The sequence below is a fragment of the Lemur catta genome, chromosome 11, assembly GCF_020740605.2.
Source record: "Lemur catta isolate mLemCat1 chromosome 11, mLemCat1.pri, whole genome shotgun sequence".
In the NCBI taxonomy this organism is placed as follows: Eukaryota; Metazoa; Chordata; class Mammalia; order Primates; family Lemuridae; genus Lemur; species Lemur catta.
The window spans coordinates 39399598-39419819 of NC_059138.1; the positions used below are offsets into that span (position 1 = coordinate 39399598).

The 20222-nt window shown below is 36.1% G+C and overlaps 1 protein-coding gene across 1 annotated transcript in view; it reads left to right on the forward strand.

The window, feature by feature from the left end:
• The first annotated feature begins 1184 nt into the window (after nt 1–1184).
• The window catches only part of ORC5 (origin recognition complex subunit 5), a 75044-nt gene continuing 56006 nt past the window's right edge, over nt 1185–20222 (forward strand). The window contains exons 1-5 of the mRNA XM_045565241.1: nt 1185–1397; nt 4492–4584; nt 7273–7473; nt 16020–16094; nt 19730–19841. Coding sequence (XP_045421197.1) covers nt 1326–1397; nt 4492–4584; nt 7273–7473; nt 16020–16094; nt 19730–19841 — 553 coding nt within the window. The 5' untranslated portion in view covers nt 1185–1325. The remainder of the gene's footprint in view (nt 1398–4491; nt 4585–7272; nt 7474–16019; nt 16095–19729; nt 19842–20222) is intronic.

Genomic DNA, 20222 nt, shown 5'->3' on the forward strand with positions numbered 1-20222 from the left:
TGGAGACATGGATGTAAGAAATTCCTCCCATCTCCTTCCATGGTACCTGGGATATTAAACTCTTTCTCTGCTGTAATCCTTGCCGTCTCAGTGTATTGGCTTCCTCTTGAGCAGCAGGCAATAAACCTGGTTGGGCTGTAACAGTATGAGAAAGTATAAGCTAGTTTTGGGAGAGGGACTTTTGAATTATTGCTTTCAAATTATGATTCTGACTAGCTAATTAGTTACAGGAGACTACGATTCTCAAAAGATCCTTTTGACTATCACAATGAGTCTGATCCACAATCTATGGAAGATTGAAGTCTACAATTTAATTCTGTGCAGCAGGCACTATGTATAGAACTTTTACTATACATTTACTCCTAGCAATAACCCAGCAATTATTATCCCTATTTTCTAGATAAGGAAGTTGAGGTTCAAAATGAATGGTCCAACAATTCTTCCAAGGTCTCACTGTTCAGAAGTATTAACAGCTGAGTCAGTGGTCCTCACCTTTGGCTTTCAGAACCCCAAGCTCTCTTTTCACTCATTTGTTAACTTCTATAGCCTTTAAGTCCCAGAATCTTCTAGTGTTTGGTTTCTAGTAGGTGTTCCAAGGATAAAGACAAGTGAAAACCTTATGCTAAAGGTAGCATTATTTTTACTCCTGTCACTCTCACCAACACGCACAACTCCCTACCCTTGGGCGTGAGAGGCCTTCCAGATCTGGTTTCAGGCTTGCACGAAAAATAGTAATGCCAAATTATTTTTTCAATCCCATTATAACCTCTCTTGTACTGGATGCCACAAATTTATCACAACCTCGTCAGACAAAAGTCCCATCTTTTCAGAATGTTAGTCATCATCGGAGTCCGCCTTCCCCACGTCCCTGTAAGGGCCTCGGCTCCTGGCCGCTTTCCCTGGTGCTCAAGGTTTTTAAACTTGGGGCCTCCAGGCAGGAAAAATGAAGCCACAGGTCCATGGGTCACTGGGAGCGCAGGTCCCCTTAGGTCCTTACACTCCTTGTCTGTTCGCCTATCCCTGCGTAGTCCTCTAGGCCTCTGGGTGGAAAATGCCCCGACTCGAGAACTCCTCACTAAGGAGCAAAGCCCAGGAACGAAGAAGACAAACCACAGAGCGGCGCCTCGGCACTGGAGGACTAGAGCGGTGGCGACGATCCCCGTACGCGCTGACGTCACGCCGACGCACGGCCGCGCTGGCTCCGCCCTCGGCGCGGCAGGTCTGGTTTCCGGCGGGAGCGCGACCTGCCCGCGGAGGTGACGCTGCGGCTTGTGGCGCGGAGCTTTTAGCAGTCTGCTCTGTCGTCTCCACGTTTGCCCGCCAGAATGCCTCACTTGGAAAACGTGGTGCTTTGTCGCGAGTCCCAGGTGTCCACCTTACAGTCCCTGTTTGGAGAGGTATTGTGGTTAAACTGTCTTTTCCAAATCCCGGAGGCAATTCCATTTTTTTGTGTGTTTGAATTGGGCCATTTTTACGTTGAGATAGGAGTGTTGTAGGTCTACCCTACACCTCCCCGCAAAGTAACTTGTGGTTAGTACCTGTGAGAGGAAGCTTAAAGGTAAGGAAGGACCAGCCCACACTGCAGGATGTTGGCCCAGGACGTGTTCTTTTACACACACCACACTTTTAAGGTATTAGCCCAAAGTAGCTACTAGAAGTTGCTTATCATCTTACCCTAGCTGAACAGGATTTTGTAGAACAGGTGTGTTTGCAGAGTGATACTTATTCAAATGTAAGTTGACAGGTTTCAGCGTGGTACTTGGTGTAAGTCAAATGTGGAGAGGTGTTTATTTTCAAGGCTGTTAAGGGCCAAAGCGTTAAAAATTCAATTTTTTTTCCCCAGAATTGTAAAACCCCTGAAGAGGTCTCTGAGGCCTTCTCCCCTGACTGGCAGTTCACATGCTGCCATAGAGAGGAATTTGTCTATTCTGAATGAACACAGCTATGAAGTTCTTTACATAGGCAGCAGGTAGCATTCACCAATTCAAAAATTAATCTATTTTTTAATATTTTTTGGTGGCCTTTGGTGTGTCTTTTGCTTCAGCCTCTAAAAGATTTGGAATTAATCGAACTTGGATTTTACTGGTAAAAAGAGTGAATGAGAGTTCAGGGTCATTCTCATCCCCTCATCTTCTGATTTGCTGTTTTAAGAACAGTCACACATCACTTAATGAAAGGGATATGTTCTGAGAAATGCATTATTAGTCAATTTCATTGTTGTGTGAGTACATAGGCTGGACTTACACAAACCTAGGTTGTATACTACACACACCTAGGCTATATGGTATGGCCTCTTGCTCCTAGACTACAAACCTGCACAGCGTGCTACTGTACTGAATACTGTAGGCAATTGTAACACAGTGGTATGTATTTGCATGTGTAAACATATCTAAATATAGAAAAGATACAGTAAAAATACGGTATTATAATGTTATGACACCACTCTTGTATATGTTGTCCATTGTTGACCGAATGTTGGAAGACAGTCTCAGGTGGCTTGTAAAGTATTAGTGGAAAAGTCCCACCCTTCATCTAAAGGGGCAAACTAGTTAGGGAAGTAAGATGTCTGTGACTGCATCCTCTGTCAATTTTTTAGTTATAACTAAAACATTTTCTTGGTTATGTTGTATGCATTTCTTCCCTAGAATTGATAAACCCAGATGACCCCAACCATAAATGGTCCTCCTGAAAAAAATAATGGGAAATAAGAATGAGTAGTATTGACATGGTGGTAGATCACAGAAAGTATTGTGACCTTTGCTGTTAATGTAAATCACGTTTAACAATATTAATGATCAGTTTTCTACAAGGTGCTGTACATGTGGGAAATACAACGGACTATAACAAAGAACTGTAAAACTGCTTTATGTTTCTAAGAAGATTATTTGTTCAACAAATAAGTATTTACTGGACACCTTTTTTGTATCAGGCCCTGAGCTAGATCCTGGCTTATTACAATGTGTTCGGGAAATTTATAGAGTTGAAATGTTAAATAATGGCGGAAGAGTTCAATATAATTCTAGGTAACAATAGAAATAATGTTGTAAGATATTATAGGCACCAAATAATGGTTTGAGGCAAGTGTGGCAGGATTCCAGAAAAGGAGAAATTTAGTATAGCTTGGAAAAAACGACTGAAGCATGGGCTTGAGCTCTTCCAAGGTGAAATGTAGTAGTTAGATAGCAGAGATGCTCAGTAACCTGCACTGCATTTAATTATTGAGACAGTTTTTGAGTCAGTTAATTTATAAGATTATTACATATAAACTTTAAAAAAAGGATTCATATATTAAAATACCTGTCCAGTCAATTGGTAACTCAGAGTAAAAAAAAAAAGAAAAATAAATAAAATAAAATACCCATTCAGTAAAGTTTTAGTCTATATTTAGCAGTTGGGCTGCTTTTGCCATAGTTACATACCATTTAGAAAGCTTTTTTCCTATGTAAATCTGACTTCCTAATTTGTCTTGTAAAAGGAAATGTTTTACTTAGTGACTAAAATGTAATAAATGCTTGTGACTGCTATTGCTGTGGTAGATGATGATCATTAAGAACTCAATATACTCATGGAAATTGCATGATCCAATTTTCTTGCAATTATTTTTAAAATGTATGTCTCCATACCAGACTATAATCTCCTCCTCTATATTGTCTTTTACTGATATTCGCACTCTTCAGTGCCTTGTGGTTGCAGCATTTAGTAGGTTTCTAGTAAGTGTTCATTGCATGAATGAGACGTAAATACTAGACCATTAGAGGGGCCTTTGACAATTTTTACTTCTCTCTAGGCTGCTAACTTAATGTACTGCAGGAGGATCTTACTAATATGTATTTTTCAATATGTACTGTGCAGATTTTATCAGCATTTTATTTGGTGAAATGTATGCATTTATGCCAGGGTCAATGAGTATGCATAATTCAGAAGTATTCTATAAGTTTTTGTAAGAATGAAGACTTTTGAAATTCTTTCTAATACTGTGATTATATCTGCTCAATTACAAAACATTAAAATGTACAGTGAAGTTGCAGCCTGCAAGGGAATTAGATTCTTTAGAAAGGATTGAGATCAAAATGGAATATGAGCGTGATGACCGGTTAGCTCAGTTGGTTAGAGCGTGACGCTAATAACAAAATGGAATATGGACAAAATTAACCTTGAAAAATCCCTTAAATCGTCTATAAAGTTGAAAATGCAAGAGTTTGTATTTATAAACCTGTATAATAATAAAAAGTATAAATAGATAATATATGGTTTATAATAAAATTTGTCAAATACAATTTTACAGAAATTTAAATTTCATAACAGAAAGTACTTAGAGTTGAATTTGAGTAAGTTCAAAGGGTGATGATGAATCCACTCTGTGCTCACTGTTGAAGTAATTTGGATTGAATATTTTACTTTACCACATAAAACTTTCTCACAAGTTGATAAATGTTTATTTTCTATTTTGTATGGGCAGGCTGACATTTGTCTTTGTCTTTTCTCCACTAGAGACATCATTTCAGCTTTCCATCCATTTTTATTTATGGACATACTGCCAGTGGCAAGACTTACGTAACACAGACTTTGTTGAAAACTTTAGAGGTAAGAATAAAAATATTAAAATCTGTTTCTTTTCCATTGTTTGATTTATAATATTTTTACTGATAATTTCATATCTCTACAAATACAAAACTGAACATGTCACCTTTACACTACTCTTCTCCCTGTGTTAACTCTCCATGATCTCACTATTGACACAGTTGTTTAAAGTTGTACCTTCTTAACTCTTTCCTTATCTTTACTTATTCAGTAAGTCAAACCAATGAATATGTTCTATTCATTCTACATCCTTAGAGTCATGACTTTACCTTTAGACATAGCCATTGCTGCTATCTCAGTTTCATTTACCATTGTTTTTTCCATGTATTTCTTTAAGTTTCTTAATTGCAGTCCATTCTTCACCCTGCATCTAGCCCATGCAAATCTTACTTAAGACCTTCAGGGCAGTGTTTGATTTGCCTGACATGTTAAGACTTTTCATGAGCTGAATTCAATTTATCTTTCATAATGTAATGGTTAAGAGTTTGGGCTGTAAAGACTGGCAGACTCCTGTTCCTCTTCTAGATCCACCACTTAGTGCTTTCCCCAGCTGTCAAAGTAGGTCTAATAGTGACAACATTTGGATTGTTATGAGAGTTGTTAATACATGAACAATGCTTCCTATAGTACTTAGTGCATAGTAAACTCTCAATGTAGTTTAGCTGCTATTATTTATGAGTATTGCCACACCTTCTTTCATGTCCTAAATCAGGGATAGGCTAACTTTTCTTAAGGGCCATATGGTAAACATTTTGGGCTCCTGGGCCATATAGTTTCTGTCTCAACTACGTAACTCTGCTGTAGCATGAAAACAGCCATGGACAATCTCTATCTGAATGAGCATGGCTATGTTCAAAAGCAACTCTATATACGAAAACATGTGGCCAGTCCACAGGCTTCGGTTTGTTAATGCCAGTCCTACTCTAGCTCTGAGGATGCATGTTTAGTATGGCTACTGATCTACTTACAGTTCCTGCTTGCTTACTTTTAAGCTTTGGCCTGTGCTGCTCCCTCTGGTTGGTATTTACTCACTTTTCCTCTACTACCCTTAGCAAATGCTCATTTATTTTGCCGGGTTTCCTTCTATATATACTCTGGGAAGTCTTTCCTGATTCTCTAAGCTATGTTAGATGCCCCTCTGTTTTGTAACCTCAGCACCCTGTGCTTAATTAATTCTGTCATAATATTTAGCCCTGAGCTGTGATTTTGTGTTTTCATTTCCCTGGCTTTAGACGGTGAATTTCTTGAGATTATCCCTAGCACCAAGCACAGTGCTTGGCACATATTAACTTGTGGATTTCAGCCTTTGATCCTGAAAATCAGCTGTGCATTTTAAAAACACAGATGTCTGGGCTGTATACTAGACTTCAGAATCTGAGTGTACTAGGTCCTGGTCCAGGCATTTGCATTTGAGAACCTTCTGTAAGAAGTGTCCAAAAAATATATATTGAATAAAAGCATGAAAACATAATAAGGAAGTTCCATATTTAAAGGCCATATTCCATTTTTAAGCACATTATAATTTTTGCTACTGTTTAATTAGTATAATATGTGATGGTTATCACTACTTCTGATAAAGGTATACAAACAGGCACTTAGAACATGATGCCATTAAAGGTCATAAGTAGTATAAATGCCATAAACAAGACACTCATACATAACAGAGATGTTGTGGACTCTTGTACATAAAAGAATGGGAGTGCAGGGGGTTAGCAAATACTGGTGAAACTGTGCCCAAGTAAGTTTAATGTGGCCTTAGTTACAGAGAGAGAAAGAAAAGTCTCCTTATTGGATGAGGTTTATAAAATATTACTAAAAATAGTTACACGTTCCATTATTTGTGCCAGAAGCCACAAGTTATCTTCCTCCGAATGATTAGTACTGTTTTTGTAATTTCATTTTGAAAGCAGACTTTATTTGTGAGCAAGTCTTTTGTTTCCTTTTTACTTCTGGAGCTACCTAATTTTGATAATTCTTTAAATGAAAAGAGTTCTTAAGATCCTCATAGAAGATTACTGTTGTTTCTAACTCCTAAAATTTCTTTTTTGACCTAGGTTCATTTATCATTAAGGATATTATCTTAAAGTTATAAATACGAAGTTCCCATTAAGAATTTTAATATTCAAATGTACTTGGGTTTCTTTATAAGAATTCTTTAGAGGGAAATAAAAATTTGCTTTAAATCTCTGTGAGAAACAAATGGCAGACTCAAAGAAATAGCTGAAGTGAGTTTAATGAAGGGACTGTTTAGAAAAGCTGAGGCCTTTACCACCCCCAGACCTGGAGGGGCCTTAGAAAGGAACTGTTGTGAGAACCCAACAAGAGCTGTAGCCTTCGAAGAGGAACTGACCAACTGGAGCCGTGGCCTTTGGTTGAAGAGTGTATCTACTACCAAACTGTGGGCCACTTGGGGTGGGGGTTTGGATGAGGGTCAAATATCAAATTTTTCTCTCCTACCATTCTCCTTCTTTCTGCTGCAGGTTCTTCCCCTTGGCTTCTCCATCCAGAGCCAGAAAATAAGAGAGTCTAGGTGATGCAGTCTGTAGCCGTCAGTCTCTTGGGGCACAGTACGGGTTGGAGAATGGTGGGGTACAGATTTAGAAAGGCAGATGCAGAATACTCAGCAGAACCATTATTATACACGTGTTTTCTTTTTTATTTATATGTTTTTGTTTTTGTTTTTGTTTTCAGCTCCCACATGTCTTTGTGAATTGTGTTGAATGCTTTACCTTGAGGCTGCTTTTGGAACAAATTTTAAACAAGTTGAATCATTTTAGTTCTTCAAAGGATGAATTTTCTACTGAAATAATGTGTGAGACATTAAATGATTTTGTTCGCTTGTTTAAGCAAATAACCAAAGCTGAAAATCTCAAGGATCAGACTGTATATATTGTAAGTAATTTAATTTGATTATATCATCTCTTATTTGAAAACTGATTGTTTATTATATCACTTTTTGTATATTTGTTTTGAGTCCTATTATGTACAGTGCTCTGCAAGGTATTTTTGGGATGCAAAAATGTGTTAGATGTATTCTTTATCCAAAGGAAGCGTCAAGAATTATGACACATACACACATATGACTACATGCAGAATGTGATAAATGGTAGCCACAAGATGCAAAGTTCTGATTTATGTGTATCCAATACAACTTCATGAGGTGATAGTATTTGAGATACACCTGAAAGAATGATCAGGGTATTATAGGAAGAAACTGAAGAAGAGGAATTTCAGAGAATTATGTAAGCTAAAGCATGCAGGTGGGAATGGAGGCCAGAGAGTGCCAGATAGTTTAGTTGTAGTGGATTATAATGTATAAAGGGAGAAAAAGAAAAGTAGAAGATAGGTTGGGGCAGATCATGGAGGGTCTTCAAAACTATATTAAAGTGCTGTATTTCATTTCCTAGGCATTGAAAGGAGGTAGTGAAGATTTTGGAGCAAGAAATGGGCCTTAGGAAGATTACTCTTAAGGCATGTTAAATAGATGGATTGGAGAGGGGTGAAAGTCTGAAGGATAGAAGAATGGTTTTGAGGCTGTTCTGACTCAAATATGAGAGGAAATTTTGGCCTGTACTAGCATTGGGGCAGAAGCTGCAGAAAGAAAGAAATGGAAGAAACAGCAAAGGTCAAACTTGTCCATTTTGAATGGGGTTAGTTTGTAGGGAAAGATAAATTATTTGATTTTTAGGTTGGTTAAATTTGGATAGTAGTTAACATCAATGTGAAAGTGACTAGCAGACAATTGAAAATATATAATGTGTTTCACATTAGTTAATTTTTCATAATACTTTACTTTTTAAAAAAATGATTCTCTTTGGAATTGGAATTAAATTTTAATATAATACCTTGTAACAGCTAAGTTATAAATTCACTGAAGGGACCAAATCTTAGGCATTCTTGCATCTCCTAAAATGTATACTACATTTTATACATTTCCTTCTACATTTTAGCTTCATTCATTTATGTATTCAACAAATACTTATTGAGGACTTCCTATATGCCAGGGCCACTATGCTGGGTATTGGACGTAGAACAAGGAACAAAACAGTCTCTGTCCACTTGCAGCTTACAGTCTAGTTGAGGAAGATAACAAGCAAGTTAATATGTAGTATGTCAGGTGTGATATATTAATAAAGTAGAGAACTAATAAAGGGATACATTAATAAAGGGACACTCACGGTGGGGGACAGTAGTTATTTTCCTAATTAGGGGAGATAGGATTCCTTCTCCAAGATGATAATACCTGAGCTAAAACCTGAAGAAAGTGAGGGGCCAAGCCATGAGGCTATCTGTAAAACGGAGTATTTTAGGCAAAGAGATTTACATGAGAGAGTGCAAAGGAAACTGGAGCAGGCCCAGCTTCTAAAACCCTTGGAATCTCTGGAATGATGTGTCTTTTTGTATACTAATAAGCTGAATAGTGGCTGGAGGCTCCTGGATAGCCTCAGGATGGGGGCTGCGTATCAGCTTAACCAAAGGTGAGATTAGAGGGTTGGAACTTTCAGTCCCATAACCTGACCTCTAATGAGGAGAGAGAGAGACTGGATATTGACTTAATCACCAGCTGACAATGATTTGATCAATGATGTCTATGTGGTGAAGCTTTCATAAAAACCCAAAAGGATGGGGTTCAGAGAGCTTCTGGGTGGCTGAACACTTGGAGGTGCTGGGAGGATAGCACACCTAGAAAGGGGATGGAAGCTCTGTGCCCTGCCCCCATACCTAGCTCTGTGCATCTCTTCCATTTGGCTCTGAGTTGTATCCTTTATAATAAACAGAAACATATAAGTAAACGTTTCCCTGAGTTTTGTGAGCTGATCTAGCAAATTATTGAACCTGAGGAGAGGGTCATGAGAACCTGCGATATATAGCCAATCTGTCAGAAGTCAGAAGGGTGGCCTGAATTGTCCTGGGCACCTGAAGTGCGGCAGTCTTGTGGGACTGAGCCTTTAACTTGTGGGATCTGACACTAACTTCAGGTAGATAGTGTCAGAATTGAATTGAATTGTAGGACACTCAGTTGGTATCTGCAGAGAATTGGAGGCTTGCCTTCTGTGGAAAAAACCCACATATTTGGTGTTAGAAGTGTGAGAATTTAGAGAAACAGTTTTCTTAGACAGCCCTTGGAAAACTAATACAACTTTTTATGAAGCTTTTGTGATAACCTAGGCAAAACATCATGTTGGCTTGGACCAGGGTAGTAGTGGTGGAGGTGGTAAGAAGTGGATTGGATGTATTTTGAGAGTAGGGTTGACAGAATTCCTGATAGAGTCTGTATGGAGGACCCAAAAGGAAGTTAAGGATGACTCAAGTGTTTGACCACTAAAAGGATGGAGTTGTCATTATCTGAGTGGAGAAGACAGCAGATGGGATATGAGTGATCAGGAGATTGGTTTGGGGCATGTTAACATGGAGATGCTGAGTTTGCAGTTGCACACATGAGCTTGGAGTTCAAGAGAGGTCCAATATGGTGATATTATTTTGGAGTTGAGAGCATACAGGTAGTACTTAAACCTGTGAGACTGAATTAGGTCACCGAAAGAGTAAATGAATTAGAAAAGAGATGAGTCCAGTGACTGAGTTCTGTGGCATTCCAGTGTTTAGCAGATGAGAATGTCAAGCTGAAATAATCGAAAGGATCAGAATCTCAAGTGAAAAGCTGGGAATAACCATTTGGGAAACACAGACTCCGGAGAAACGGGGTCAGTGTTCTGCAGGCAAAAATTCTTGCTCATAAAGGCAGAAAACAAATTTAATAGGATTACAACATTTTCTATGCAAGGCTAGTTTATGAGTTACAACAATTTAATTATAGTTTGTTTTTCCTAAGGCTTGTTTTCATTTCCTTTCCAATTTAAAAGAATGTATTTAACATTCCATGTTAGGACAATGTGATAGCCATGAAGTCTTTGTGTGAGAAAGGTGAGAGGTAAGTTAATCTATAACGAAGATCAACAGTGAAGAGGGAAGGGGTCTTTCCTGGTACCCTTTAGTCATTTATAACATTTTATAGTACAATGTAGGTGAGAGAGAAAGCTAATTTATAATCAAACAAAAGTTGCAGCTACCTGTCACTTGTGACTCAGGCCCCATAATCATATTCCTTTAAAGCTCAAAATACTTGAAGTTTCCAACAGCTTAGACTTTGAATTTCTTTTTTTCACAAGAAGTTGAGAAAGGATAGAGACTGAGAATAAATCAGTGACGTATAAAGAAAACTTGGAGAGTGCAGTGTCCTGAAAGTCTTGCTAGGCTGCCCTTTCATTGATCCTTTGGCTAGGGAGAGTAGGTTATTTTGGGGCTTTTTTGTTCTACACCCATTGGTCTTTCTGTGTTGCTGACTTCTTCAGCTCCATGTCTTGAGATAATGTGAGGCAAAAACATAGCCCTAGTCACCCCTTGAGGTGAGTTGTCATTCTGGTCCCAAGGTCCCTAGATGGTCTGTCTTTTTCTTTCCATCTGTCAGATGCTTGTACATCTGCTCCATCTTCTCAGAAGTAGAAGTCTAATTTTGTTTTTAATCCAAGTGCATAGTGAAGAATACAATAACTACTAGTGCAGTTTGCCACCATTACCTTTATTTATGCTAAGGTGACTCTGTTTTAACCCACCATTGCTTTTGTACCATCAGTGCCAATGTCAACATGGTGAAAAAGATAAATAATATTTTAGTATTACGAAAATAGTTTTGAACTTGCTAACCCCTTGAGAGGGTGTCAGGGGCTTCTCAGGGGCTACAGACCACACTTCAAAAACCAGTGACCTAGGAAATCAGTTGAGTTTCACTGAGGTAGGGTAGGTGATAAGATCATTGGTGGAGAAGGATTTAAGGAACTAAAGAGTCTGGTGTGTCTGCAGGGGATCATCTCTGTAGATTTTGAAATATCCAAAAAATATAGGAGTTGTATTAGGGAAGTGGTAGTCAAAAACTGCAATTTTTGAAGAGTGAGGAGAAATGATCCCAAAATATGTGGCTGTCTCCAACATGTAGAGTTCCAATGCTGAGTATCTTTAGGAAAGAGGGAGAGTCAATATTCTAGAAATAGCTGGGAGGAATAAATAGGGCCCTGTTGATGGAAAAACCAGACTCTGCCAAAATATTTAAAGAGGTTTATTCTGAGCTAATGTAAGTGACCATGGCCTGAGGAGCATTGTCTGAGAGGTCTTGAAAAAGTACCCCTAAGGTGACCCGGTTACAGTTTGGTTTTACACATTCATGAAGACAGGAATTACAGGTAAAATCATAAATCAGTACATGGAAGGTATAGGTATATGTTGGTTTGGCCCAAAAGGGATTCTTTAGTTGACAATTGGTTGAAAGAGTTAAGCTTTGTCTAAAGACTTGGAATCAGTAGAAAGGAATGCTTGAACTAAGATAAGGGGATCTTCTGTCCTGTGATGCTGTACCAGAAGCAGGTTGGAACATAAGCCACGTTATACTGGGTTTAATATTAATAAAAAAACCCTGTTTAATGAAATTTTATGGTTTGTAAGGCATGACTCATCAGGCTTCTTAGAAAGGAATTTGGGCAGGAAAAAAAGATCAGAGTTCAGTTCTCAGTCCTATTCATTTTTTAGGCCCAATGAATCAAAGTAGGTGTTCAATAAGTATTTGCTAGTTGACTAAATGTTAAAGGTAGAAACGTTTGCAGGTATTTGGTGTAGACCATTTTGTAGAATAAGTCCATAGAATATTCAGCTAATATTTAAATTGGTAAGCTTGAATACTTAGGAAATGATAGAGAAAGGTGGCTAAAAATGTTTTTTATTCAGTAAACTAGCTTACAGATTGAGAGTCTTAGAATGCCTTAGCATAAATTATTAAGAAAAATATTTGGGTTTGAATTAGAATTTTTACTTCTCTGAATATTAGTTATCTGATAATTGTTTCTGAAGAAGGATCATTCATTAGAATACCATAAAATAATTAATTACAGTGGGTTAACTATTATCAAATCAGAAGAGTGAACTATTAATTTACTGTTTAGCTTTGCATTTACCATTAAAGTGGGCATAAAAAATGGACCCATTTATTTGAATTAATCTCTGTTCTGAATTAAAGAGTTATTTATGTGGAGATTAATAGGAAATTTCATAATGGGAATGCATAGTGGAGAAACTAATTTATATCTTTGCAGTACCAAATAACTTTAGATTTATTTTGTCTAAATTAGGAATGAACTATCTTAATTATTATTTTTCTTATACATTGCTTCAAGGTATTAATAAAATAGATATAAAACATTTGAATTATTCAGAGAAATATATTTACTACATTTTAACTTTATTCCCAATTTAATTGATTATTACAATAAGATTTATTAATAAAGTATAAATGTTTAGGGAAAAAACAAATTTCTTTGGGGAAAGAGTAATTTTAGTTCTGGGCAGAAAATGTACAAGATGAATCTAGAACGTCTTGCCATTCTGGAAAGCTAGGAAAATATTGATAACTTCTAGGGTCATTTAAAAAAGACACGGAAGCCAATTTAAAGGGGCTTCCATTGGCCAAAGATAGGACAATTTTACCATCAAAAAGAATAATGAATTCAGTAGATGGAAACAAGTATTAGATATCTTAAAATCCATAAATTCATAACAATACTAAACAAAAATCATAACCCTCAACTCATTGGTTATCTTAGGAGTTTAATTTACTAGGGCATTGCAGTAGGCTGAATAATGGCCCCCAAAGATATCAGGAACTTGTAAATGTTACTTATTTGGAAAAAGGGTCTGCACATGTGATTAGGTAAAGGAACTTAAGGTGGGGAAGATTTACCTGATTATCTGGGTAGACCGGAAATGCATTCACGAGTGTCTGTATAGGAGGGGAGCAGAGGAAGATTTAACTACACCAGCACACACAGAGGAGAAGGCCAGGTAACAGAAACAGCAGGAAGTTGGGTCAGTGAGCAGTTTGAAGAATCTGGCCTTTGGAGATTGGAGTGATGTAGCCAAAGCCAAGAAATGCAAGGCTAGGAGTGGATTCTCTCCTAGAGCTGCTGGAAGGAGTGTGGCCCTCCTGACACCTTGACTGTGGACTTCTGGCTTCCAGAACTGTGAGAGAATAAATTTTAAGTCTGTTTTAAGCCAGCAAGGTTGTGACAATGTTACAACCACCACAGGAAACTAATACAGACACGAACTCATTATTCTGAAAATTGGTAAATAAAGAGGAGGAATCAAACATTTATCCCTCTTGTCCTAAGTGAACTCTGTTTCTTGGTAGCTGTATCATGGATGAGGGAAATTTCTTTCTAGAAAAATATCCACCAATAAATATAGAAAGAATGATAGAAGATTAAAATTTTGTAGTCCCTAATGAAATAATAGATACAGGCAGTGATCATCAATTGATGTAAAAATCAATGTGTGGAAGGCTACTTTATAATTGATAGATGAGGCTAACAACATTTGAATCTATCAATCAGTCATAACATCACAAGAGAGACAACCAGGTATTGTATGCCTGCTGATGTAATGCAATAAAAAATATACAGCACCACTTGTGAAGTATTCTTGCCCCAAATTTGAATCTGAATCTGATCAAACCTCTAGATCTATTGACTATTTTACAGGAAATATAGGGATATAGAAACATGTTAAATGTCATCACAGAGATGCAATCAGCCAAGCCAAAATATGGAAAATTCTGTATGACAGATGACCTGGTTTCTTAAATAAATAACAAGGAAATAAAGAAGGAATGGGAGAAACTTACAATTTTAAAGGACTTAGAAGACAAACTAAATGTAATGAGCTGCAGTATGTGGACCTTTTTGGATCTTGAATTAAACACACTTGGCTATAAGAAATTTATGGAAGAAATGGGAAAATTCGAATACTGTTTATTAGATGACATTAAGGAATATTTTTAATTTTTAAAGGTATGATAATGGTACTGTGGTTATGTTTAAAAAAAGAGCCGTCTTCTCTTAGAGCTGCATACTGACATATTTATGCATGGGATGATGTAATGTCTGGGATTTGTTTTAAAATAATCCAGCAGGGCCGGGTGCTGTGGCTCATGCCTATAGTCCTAGCTTCCTGGGAGGCCGAGGCAGGAGGATTGCTGCAGCTCAGGGGTTCGACGCTAGCCTGAGCACAGTGAGACCCCGTCTCTAAAGAAAAAAAAAGAAATTAAAATAATCCAGCAAGATGGTAGAGGGGAAAGGTAGATGGTATAGAAGAAAAAAGATTGGCCTTATGTTGATGTTTGTTGGGGTTGGGTGAGTTATTAATATATATGTGAGTTCATGGTACTAGTCTTCCTACTTTTCTGTGTATTTAAAAATTTCCATAATAAAAGGTAAAAACGAAGGTTGGATTAAATATTTTAGATAGTGTTGAGACCCAGATTTTTTTTACAGGCTGGTGATGACCTCTTAAAACCTTGTTTTACATTTTTATTATGGAAATCTCAAACATATGTAAAGTCAAGAGAATAGTGTAATGTACCTATCACCCAGTTATAATAATTATTAACATGTAGCCAAACTTAGGACACCTCTACTCCAGTCACGCTATTCTCTGCATTGTATCATGTTTCTGTAAATGCTTCACTATTTATCTCTAAAAGATAGGATGTTTAAAAAAAACATAACCCCAATAGTATTATCATTACACTGAACAAAAATTTCATCTTTCTTAAAATCAGTTATCCAGTTAGTTAAATAAGATTTATCAAGCATTTACAAAGTTCAAGCAAGAAAAGATCTACATGATGAAATTAGAACCAACTTCTGTCTCTCTTGGATCAGAAAGACCTTTAATTTTCAGTACATTGTGGACATTTATCTTTCATCAAGTGGAATGAAGAATGCACACGGCTTTATTTCTTATCTATCTAGAGAAATGTTCACAGGACACCTTACATCATCAGTGTTTTCGTAGTGTGCCCATAAAATAAACCTTTGTCTTTCTACAAATGTAAATAACATTTTAAAAGTTAATTCAGAAGTTACAGTTTTTCTTTATAACATGTAAAGTTCAAGTTTTGAATTTTGCAGTATATTATGTAAGTTTTTTATGTTAGTCTATTTTGTGTTGCTATAGTAGAATACCACAGATTGAGTAATTTATAAAGAAAAGACTTTTATTTCTCACAGTTCTGGACACTGGGAAGTCCAAGGTTGAGGAGTCCACATCTGGCGAGGGCCTTCTTTCTGCCCATGGTAAAAGGTGGGAGGGCAAGAGTGAGAGAGCAAAAGGAGGCTAAAGTCCTTTTTATAACAAAATCACTCTCAATAACTAACCCATTCCCTTGATAACATTAATCCATTCATGAGGGCAGCACCTCTTATGAGGCCCCACCTTCCAACACTATTGCATTGGGAGGTTAAGTTTCCGTTAACTTTAGGGGACACATTCAAACCATATCATTTGGTAAAGGGTTTTGTAAATTGATTTTAATGCTGTACTTTTTTTGTTTTAAGGTTCTAGATAAAGCAGAGTATCTAAGAGACATGGAAGCAAATCTTTTGCCTGGGTTTCTTAGGTTACAAGAATTGGTAAGTAATGTATGAGAGTGGTTTTTCCACACAACCTAATCAATAGATTGTGCTGTCAGATTTTTTTCATTTGCCATCTGATAGGTGAGAATTAATATTTTAGTATAATTTAATTTGCATTTCTCTATTATGAGTAAAGTACTATTTTTTCATAGTAAAAGCAATTTGTGATTTGATAACATTTATTCTTCGATTATTTTAGCTTTTTATCTCTAATTATGAAGTGATTAACAGGTTTCTATTAAAAGAATTTAGTTGTCATTAGAATAAATAGCAGGAGGCCAGACTTTGAACTTTCAAAAGGATTTTTAAATTTCGTTTTTATTTCAGTAATCTAAAATAAGAGTGATATAGCTATTTTGGACCATCTAGATTTCTATCTTATGGCCACACAATGTCAGAACTCAGCTTTGTATTTCAATTTATAACTGTGTTGGTAGCAAATAGTACAGTAAGTCCTCACTTATCATTGTCAGTAGGTTCTTGGAAACTGCAATTTTAAGTGAACTGAAGTACAGAAGATCGTTGAGTAACATTATTTCCTTCAACATCGTGTCATTATAATGTTGAGAAAAAAATTGGTTTTGTTACATGTCCTTTCACTTAGAGTTATAGGTTCCAGGGAACTATCAAGAGCATTAAATGAGGCCTGAAACTTAACTGTGTTAATACACTACTGTGATTGTTATGGCCCAATGAAAAAAGAACAGGAATGGACTTAGTATGCATGGGTGAAAACCAAATAATACTATCATGGAAAAAACAGGATTTTGTAGTACTTTGAATAAAGAAAATTGGTGAGAGAATTCAGTCTTTACCAATATCAATTAGTATAGGAATGCTTAACTCAAAAAAGCATTGCTATTTCCTGTTAGGACCATATTCAGAAAGGGAGCAATGATGTAGGTTAAGCAAAATGGTACCATTCATTATATTCAGTTAATACTAATTTAAATTTTATTGGTTTTATAGTATACGTTTAATTTACAAATTTATTTTGGTTTTATAATTTTGTAAGTGCTTTGAGCATAAGGCATTTATACCTATAGTTTTATGTCTATATGCATTAAAGTGTTAAGTAACATTATAATGAAAATTAAGCAAATACTTGGGTAGAAGTGCCTAGAGCGTTTCTCCCTTTTCAAAGTTAAATACATTATTCAAATTTGAGAAACTGCTAGAAGTTTAGAAAGGCCTTCCAGGTGCCATTGAAATCATTGTATGGCCAAGGCCAACTCCTAAAGTTCACTTTTAGTAACAGCCAGGGAGAGGAGTTGTAGAGAGGACAGGCGGAGAGTGAGTGTAGCTGTTGGTGGCCTATCCTGGAAGTTAACCTCACACAGTGTAGCCTTTTTTGGTTTCATTAACTCTTCACATTTTATTACTGAGACCAGAGACCTGGCTTTGCGTAGATGTCTCCTGCTTTGTTTCCTTTTATTTATGTGTTTCCTTTGTGGGTTTTTTTGCATAGCCTCATCCACTATTTCCCATTGCTTTGCTGGAGGCCTCCCCATCTGGTATTCAGAGTACATTCTTGTTGACTTGCCCTCTCAGTGTAGATAACCCTATTTTTTCCTCTGTATGCCCAGTAATGTTGATAATGTGTCCCTTCACAATAGTTAGCAGTAATCTCAGCTCCACCAGTAAAGAGAATTGTTTTGACATTTCTGAAAACATGCTTGAGTTTTAAAAATGTATTTCATTTAAGAGAAATCTGGCGAAAGCATTTCCCATTTTTTGTATTAAGCATTTATCTGAGTCAAAGGAAATTTAAAGTATGATAGATATTGTTGTATACTGAAAGTACTTCAAGATGAACAGTTGAGAACATTACCAATTTAAAATCCCTTCAGACTAATAAATATCCTTTTTTTAACCTCTTAATATATTTTTAACTGATTTTATAAAATGCTTTTAGATAATTGTTAGGCTTTGTATGTCTCCCTCTAGGCTCCCGCCCTCATGTGTAGCAAAATACTCTTTATTTTGAGCACCTGGGTGTAGATGGGTGGAGGTGAAAAGAGCATCCATGAGTGAAAAGGGGAGAGCCTTGGGTTTTATAGAGGGTTTTTCCAGGGGGAGTGAGTAACTGGGCCAGAATAGCTGCTGTAATAAATTTTTTTTCAAACAACCAATTTCTGGGACCCCTGCGTTGGTCTCATCCTACAGAGTAGGGGAGAGGAGTAGCTTTGTCCTTATTAGGGAGGATAGGAATGTCGGGGTCCTGGTAACTGTCTCTGTGTGGTCAGAGTTAGATTTACAACCTCCAGACTCTCCAGACTGTAGCAGCTATTTTCACAGGCTTTATGGTCACTGTCTGTGTTTTGCATTAACTGCATTTTGTCCTATACATACTTTGCGGGTTCCCACTCTGAACAAACCTAACATGAATCATATTTTAAAGCAAAAACAACTCAATGTTTTGTAATTAGGATTATGGTTAGAGCATACTGTTTTACCCCCATGGAAATAAACTCAGATTCTTAAAAATCAATGAATTTATAAGACAGAAAAAGCATTTGAAAGTCAAAATTTTTTCCTCTTCTTTCATAAAGATGCTAGATTTTCTATGGAATTTTTTATTTATTGAACTCAGCTGTCTTTGTTAACCAAAAGAAAGTTTTTCTACATAATGACAATTGGCATATTCCTACAAGTTAGGAATCTATAAATAGTAAATGACAATAAAAGTATAGAGCCAAGTATGTGTGAGATTGGGTCCTAAGAATACTTGTATACCAAAACAGCTGTCACATCTGCTTTGTCAGCTTAGGAAATGTCAAAAAGAATATTAAAAAATTAAAAATTTTCTGGAGAATGCAGAAGGTGTGTACAGATAAATTCTAGCTAACAATTCATGGGGCATTTGTGCATACTGTGTAGAAGGATACAGACAGGTTAAGCTTATTCTCTTAATATAATGTTCTTTTTAATTGTAATTTCTAAATATGCTTCAAAAGACATCTGTTTTACTTATCAGTGGTGTTTTAGATACCAATACTCACAGTTTATATTTTTAAGGTATATTCAGTATCAATTTTACTTAATAATTTGTGTAGAAATAACCTTTAAATAAAACTTTAAATTTTCCTGGTAGTATTATGAGGTTATATAGTATGGCCTAACTGTTTTTCTTCAACTCCATATTTCTTTTACTCTAGCTTGCTGTAGTTATTTTAATGATGGGAAGTGCTGAGTTTTGCCCTGTTTTGTTTATTGATTGATTGAAAGTTTATGATTTTTTTTTAATTCCCATAAAAGGGTTTTGTCTTTTTTTTTCTTTTTTTTTATTTCAGCATATTATGGGGGTACAAAAGTATAGGTGTCTTAATTATTCAAGAAAATGTGTTTCTTAATTTCTGTAAAATAAGTCCTTGCGTGACTGTCCTAGCATTTATGAGTAACTGAAGTGTCGATTAACCTACAAGTTTAATGGAAATTCCAAGTAATTATGTATGAAAATTTACAAATGGATTAGCTCCTTGATTAGGTTTTCTAAATATGGTTTATTAATATGCAAATAATATGTTATATGTTAGAACTTTATGGGGTTTATTTGAAAGAAAATTCCAAATGTAATTACTGCTTTAAGATTTTTAAATGCAAAGTTACTTTTATTTCTCTTTCTTTTACAGACTGACAGAAATGTGACTGTTATCTTTCTCAGTGAAATTATTTGGGAAAAATTTCGTCCAAATGCTGGATGCTTTGAGCCATTTGTCTTGTATTTCCCTGATTATAGCATAGGTAAATTTTAAAACATTGTTTTGGCAAATGATATTCAGTAAAATAGTTTGTGTTGTTAGAAAGATTCAGCTAGCATGTTCAAATTGGAATACTTTTGTATCTTAAACTGTTAAGGTTGGCTGCCAATCTCAAATAAAATGTTTATATTTCTACATTTATAAAATTTTTATTTTGGAACTGAGGGGTTATTGTTGTATAATTACTATTTTTTTTTAATGAACAGCTCTCACATATCTGTGCTAATAGTTTATTTTCATCATTTTTTTAGTCAGCACATTAAGATTAAGATGTATATATATTTTATTATAACATCCCTACAAATAAGAATCAGACAAGATTGGCAAAGCATATTAAAATTGTATTGAAATCTTTATTTGCCAC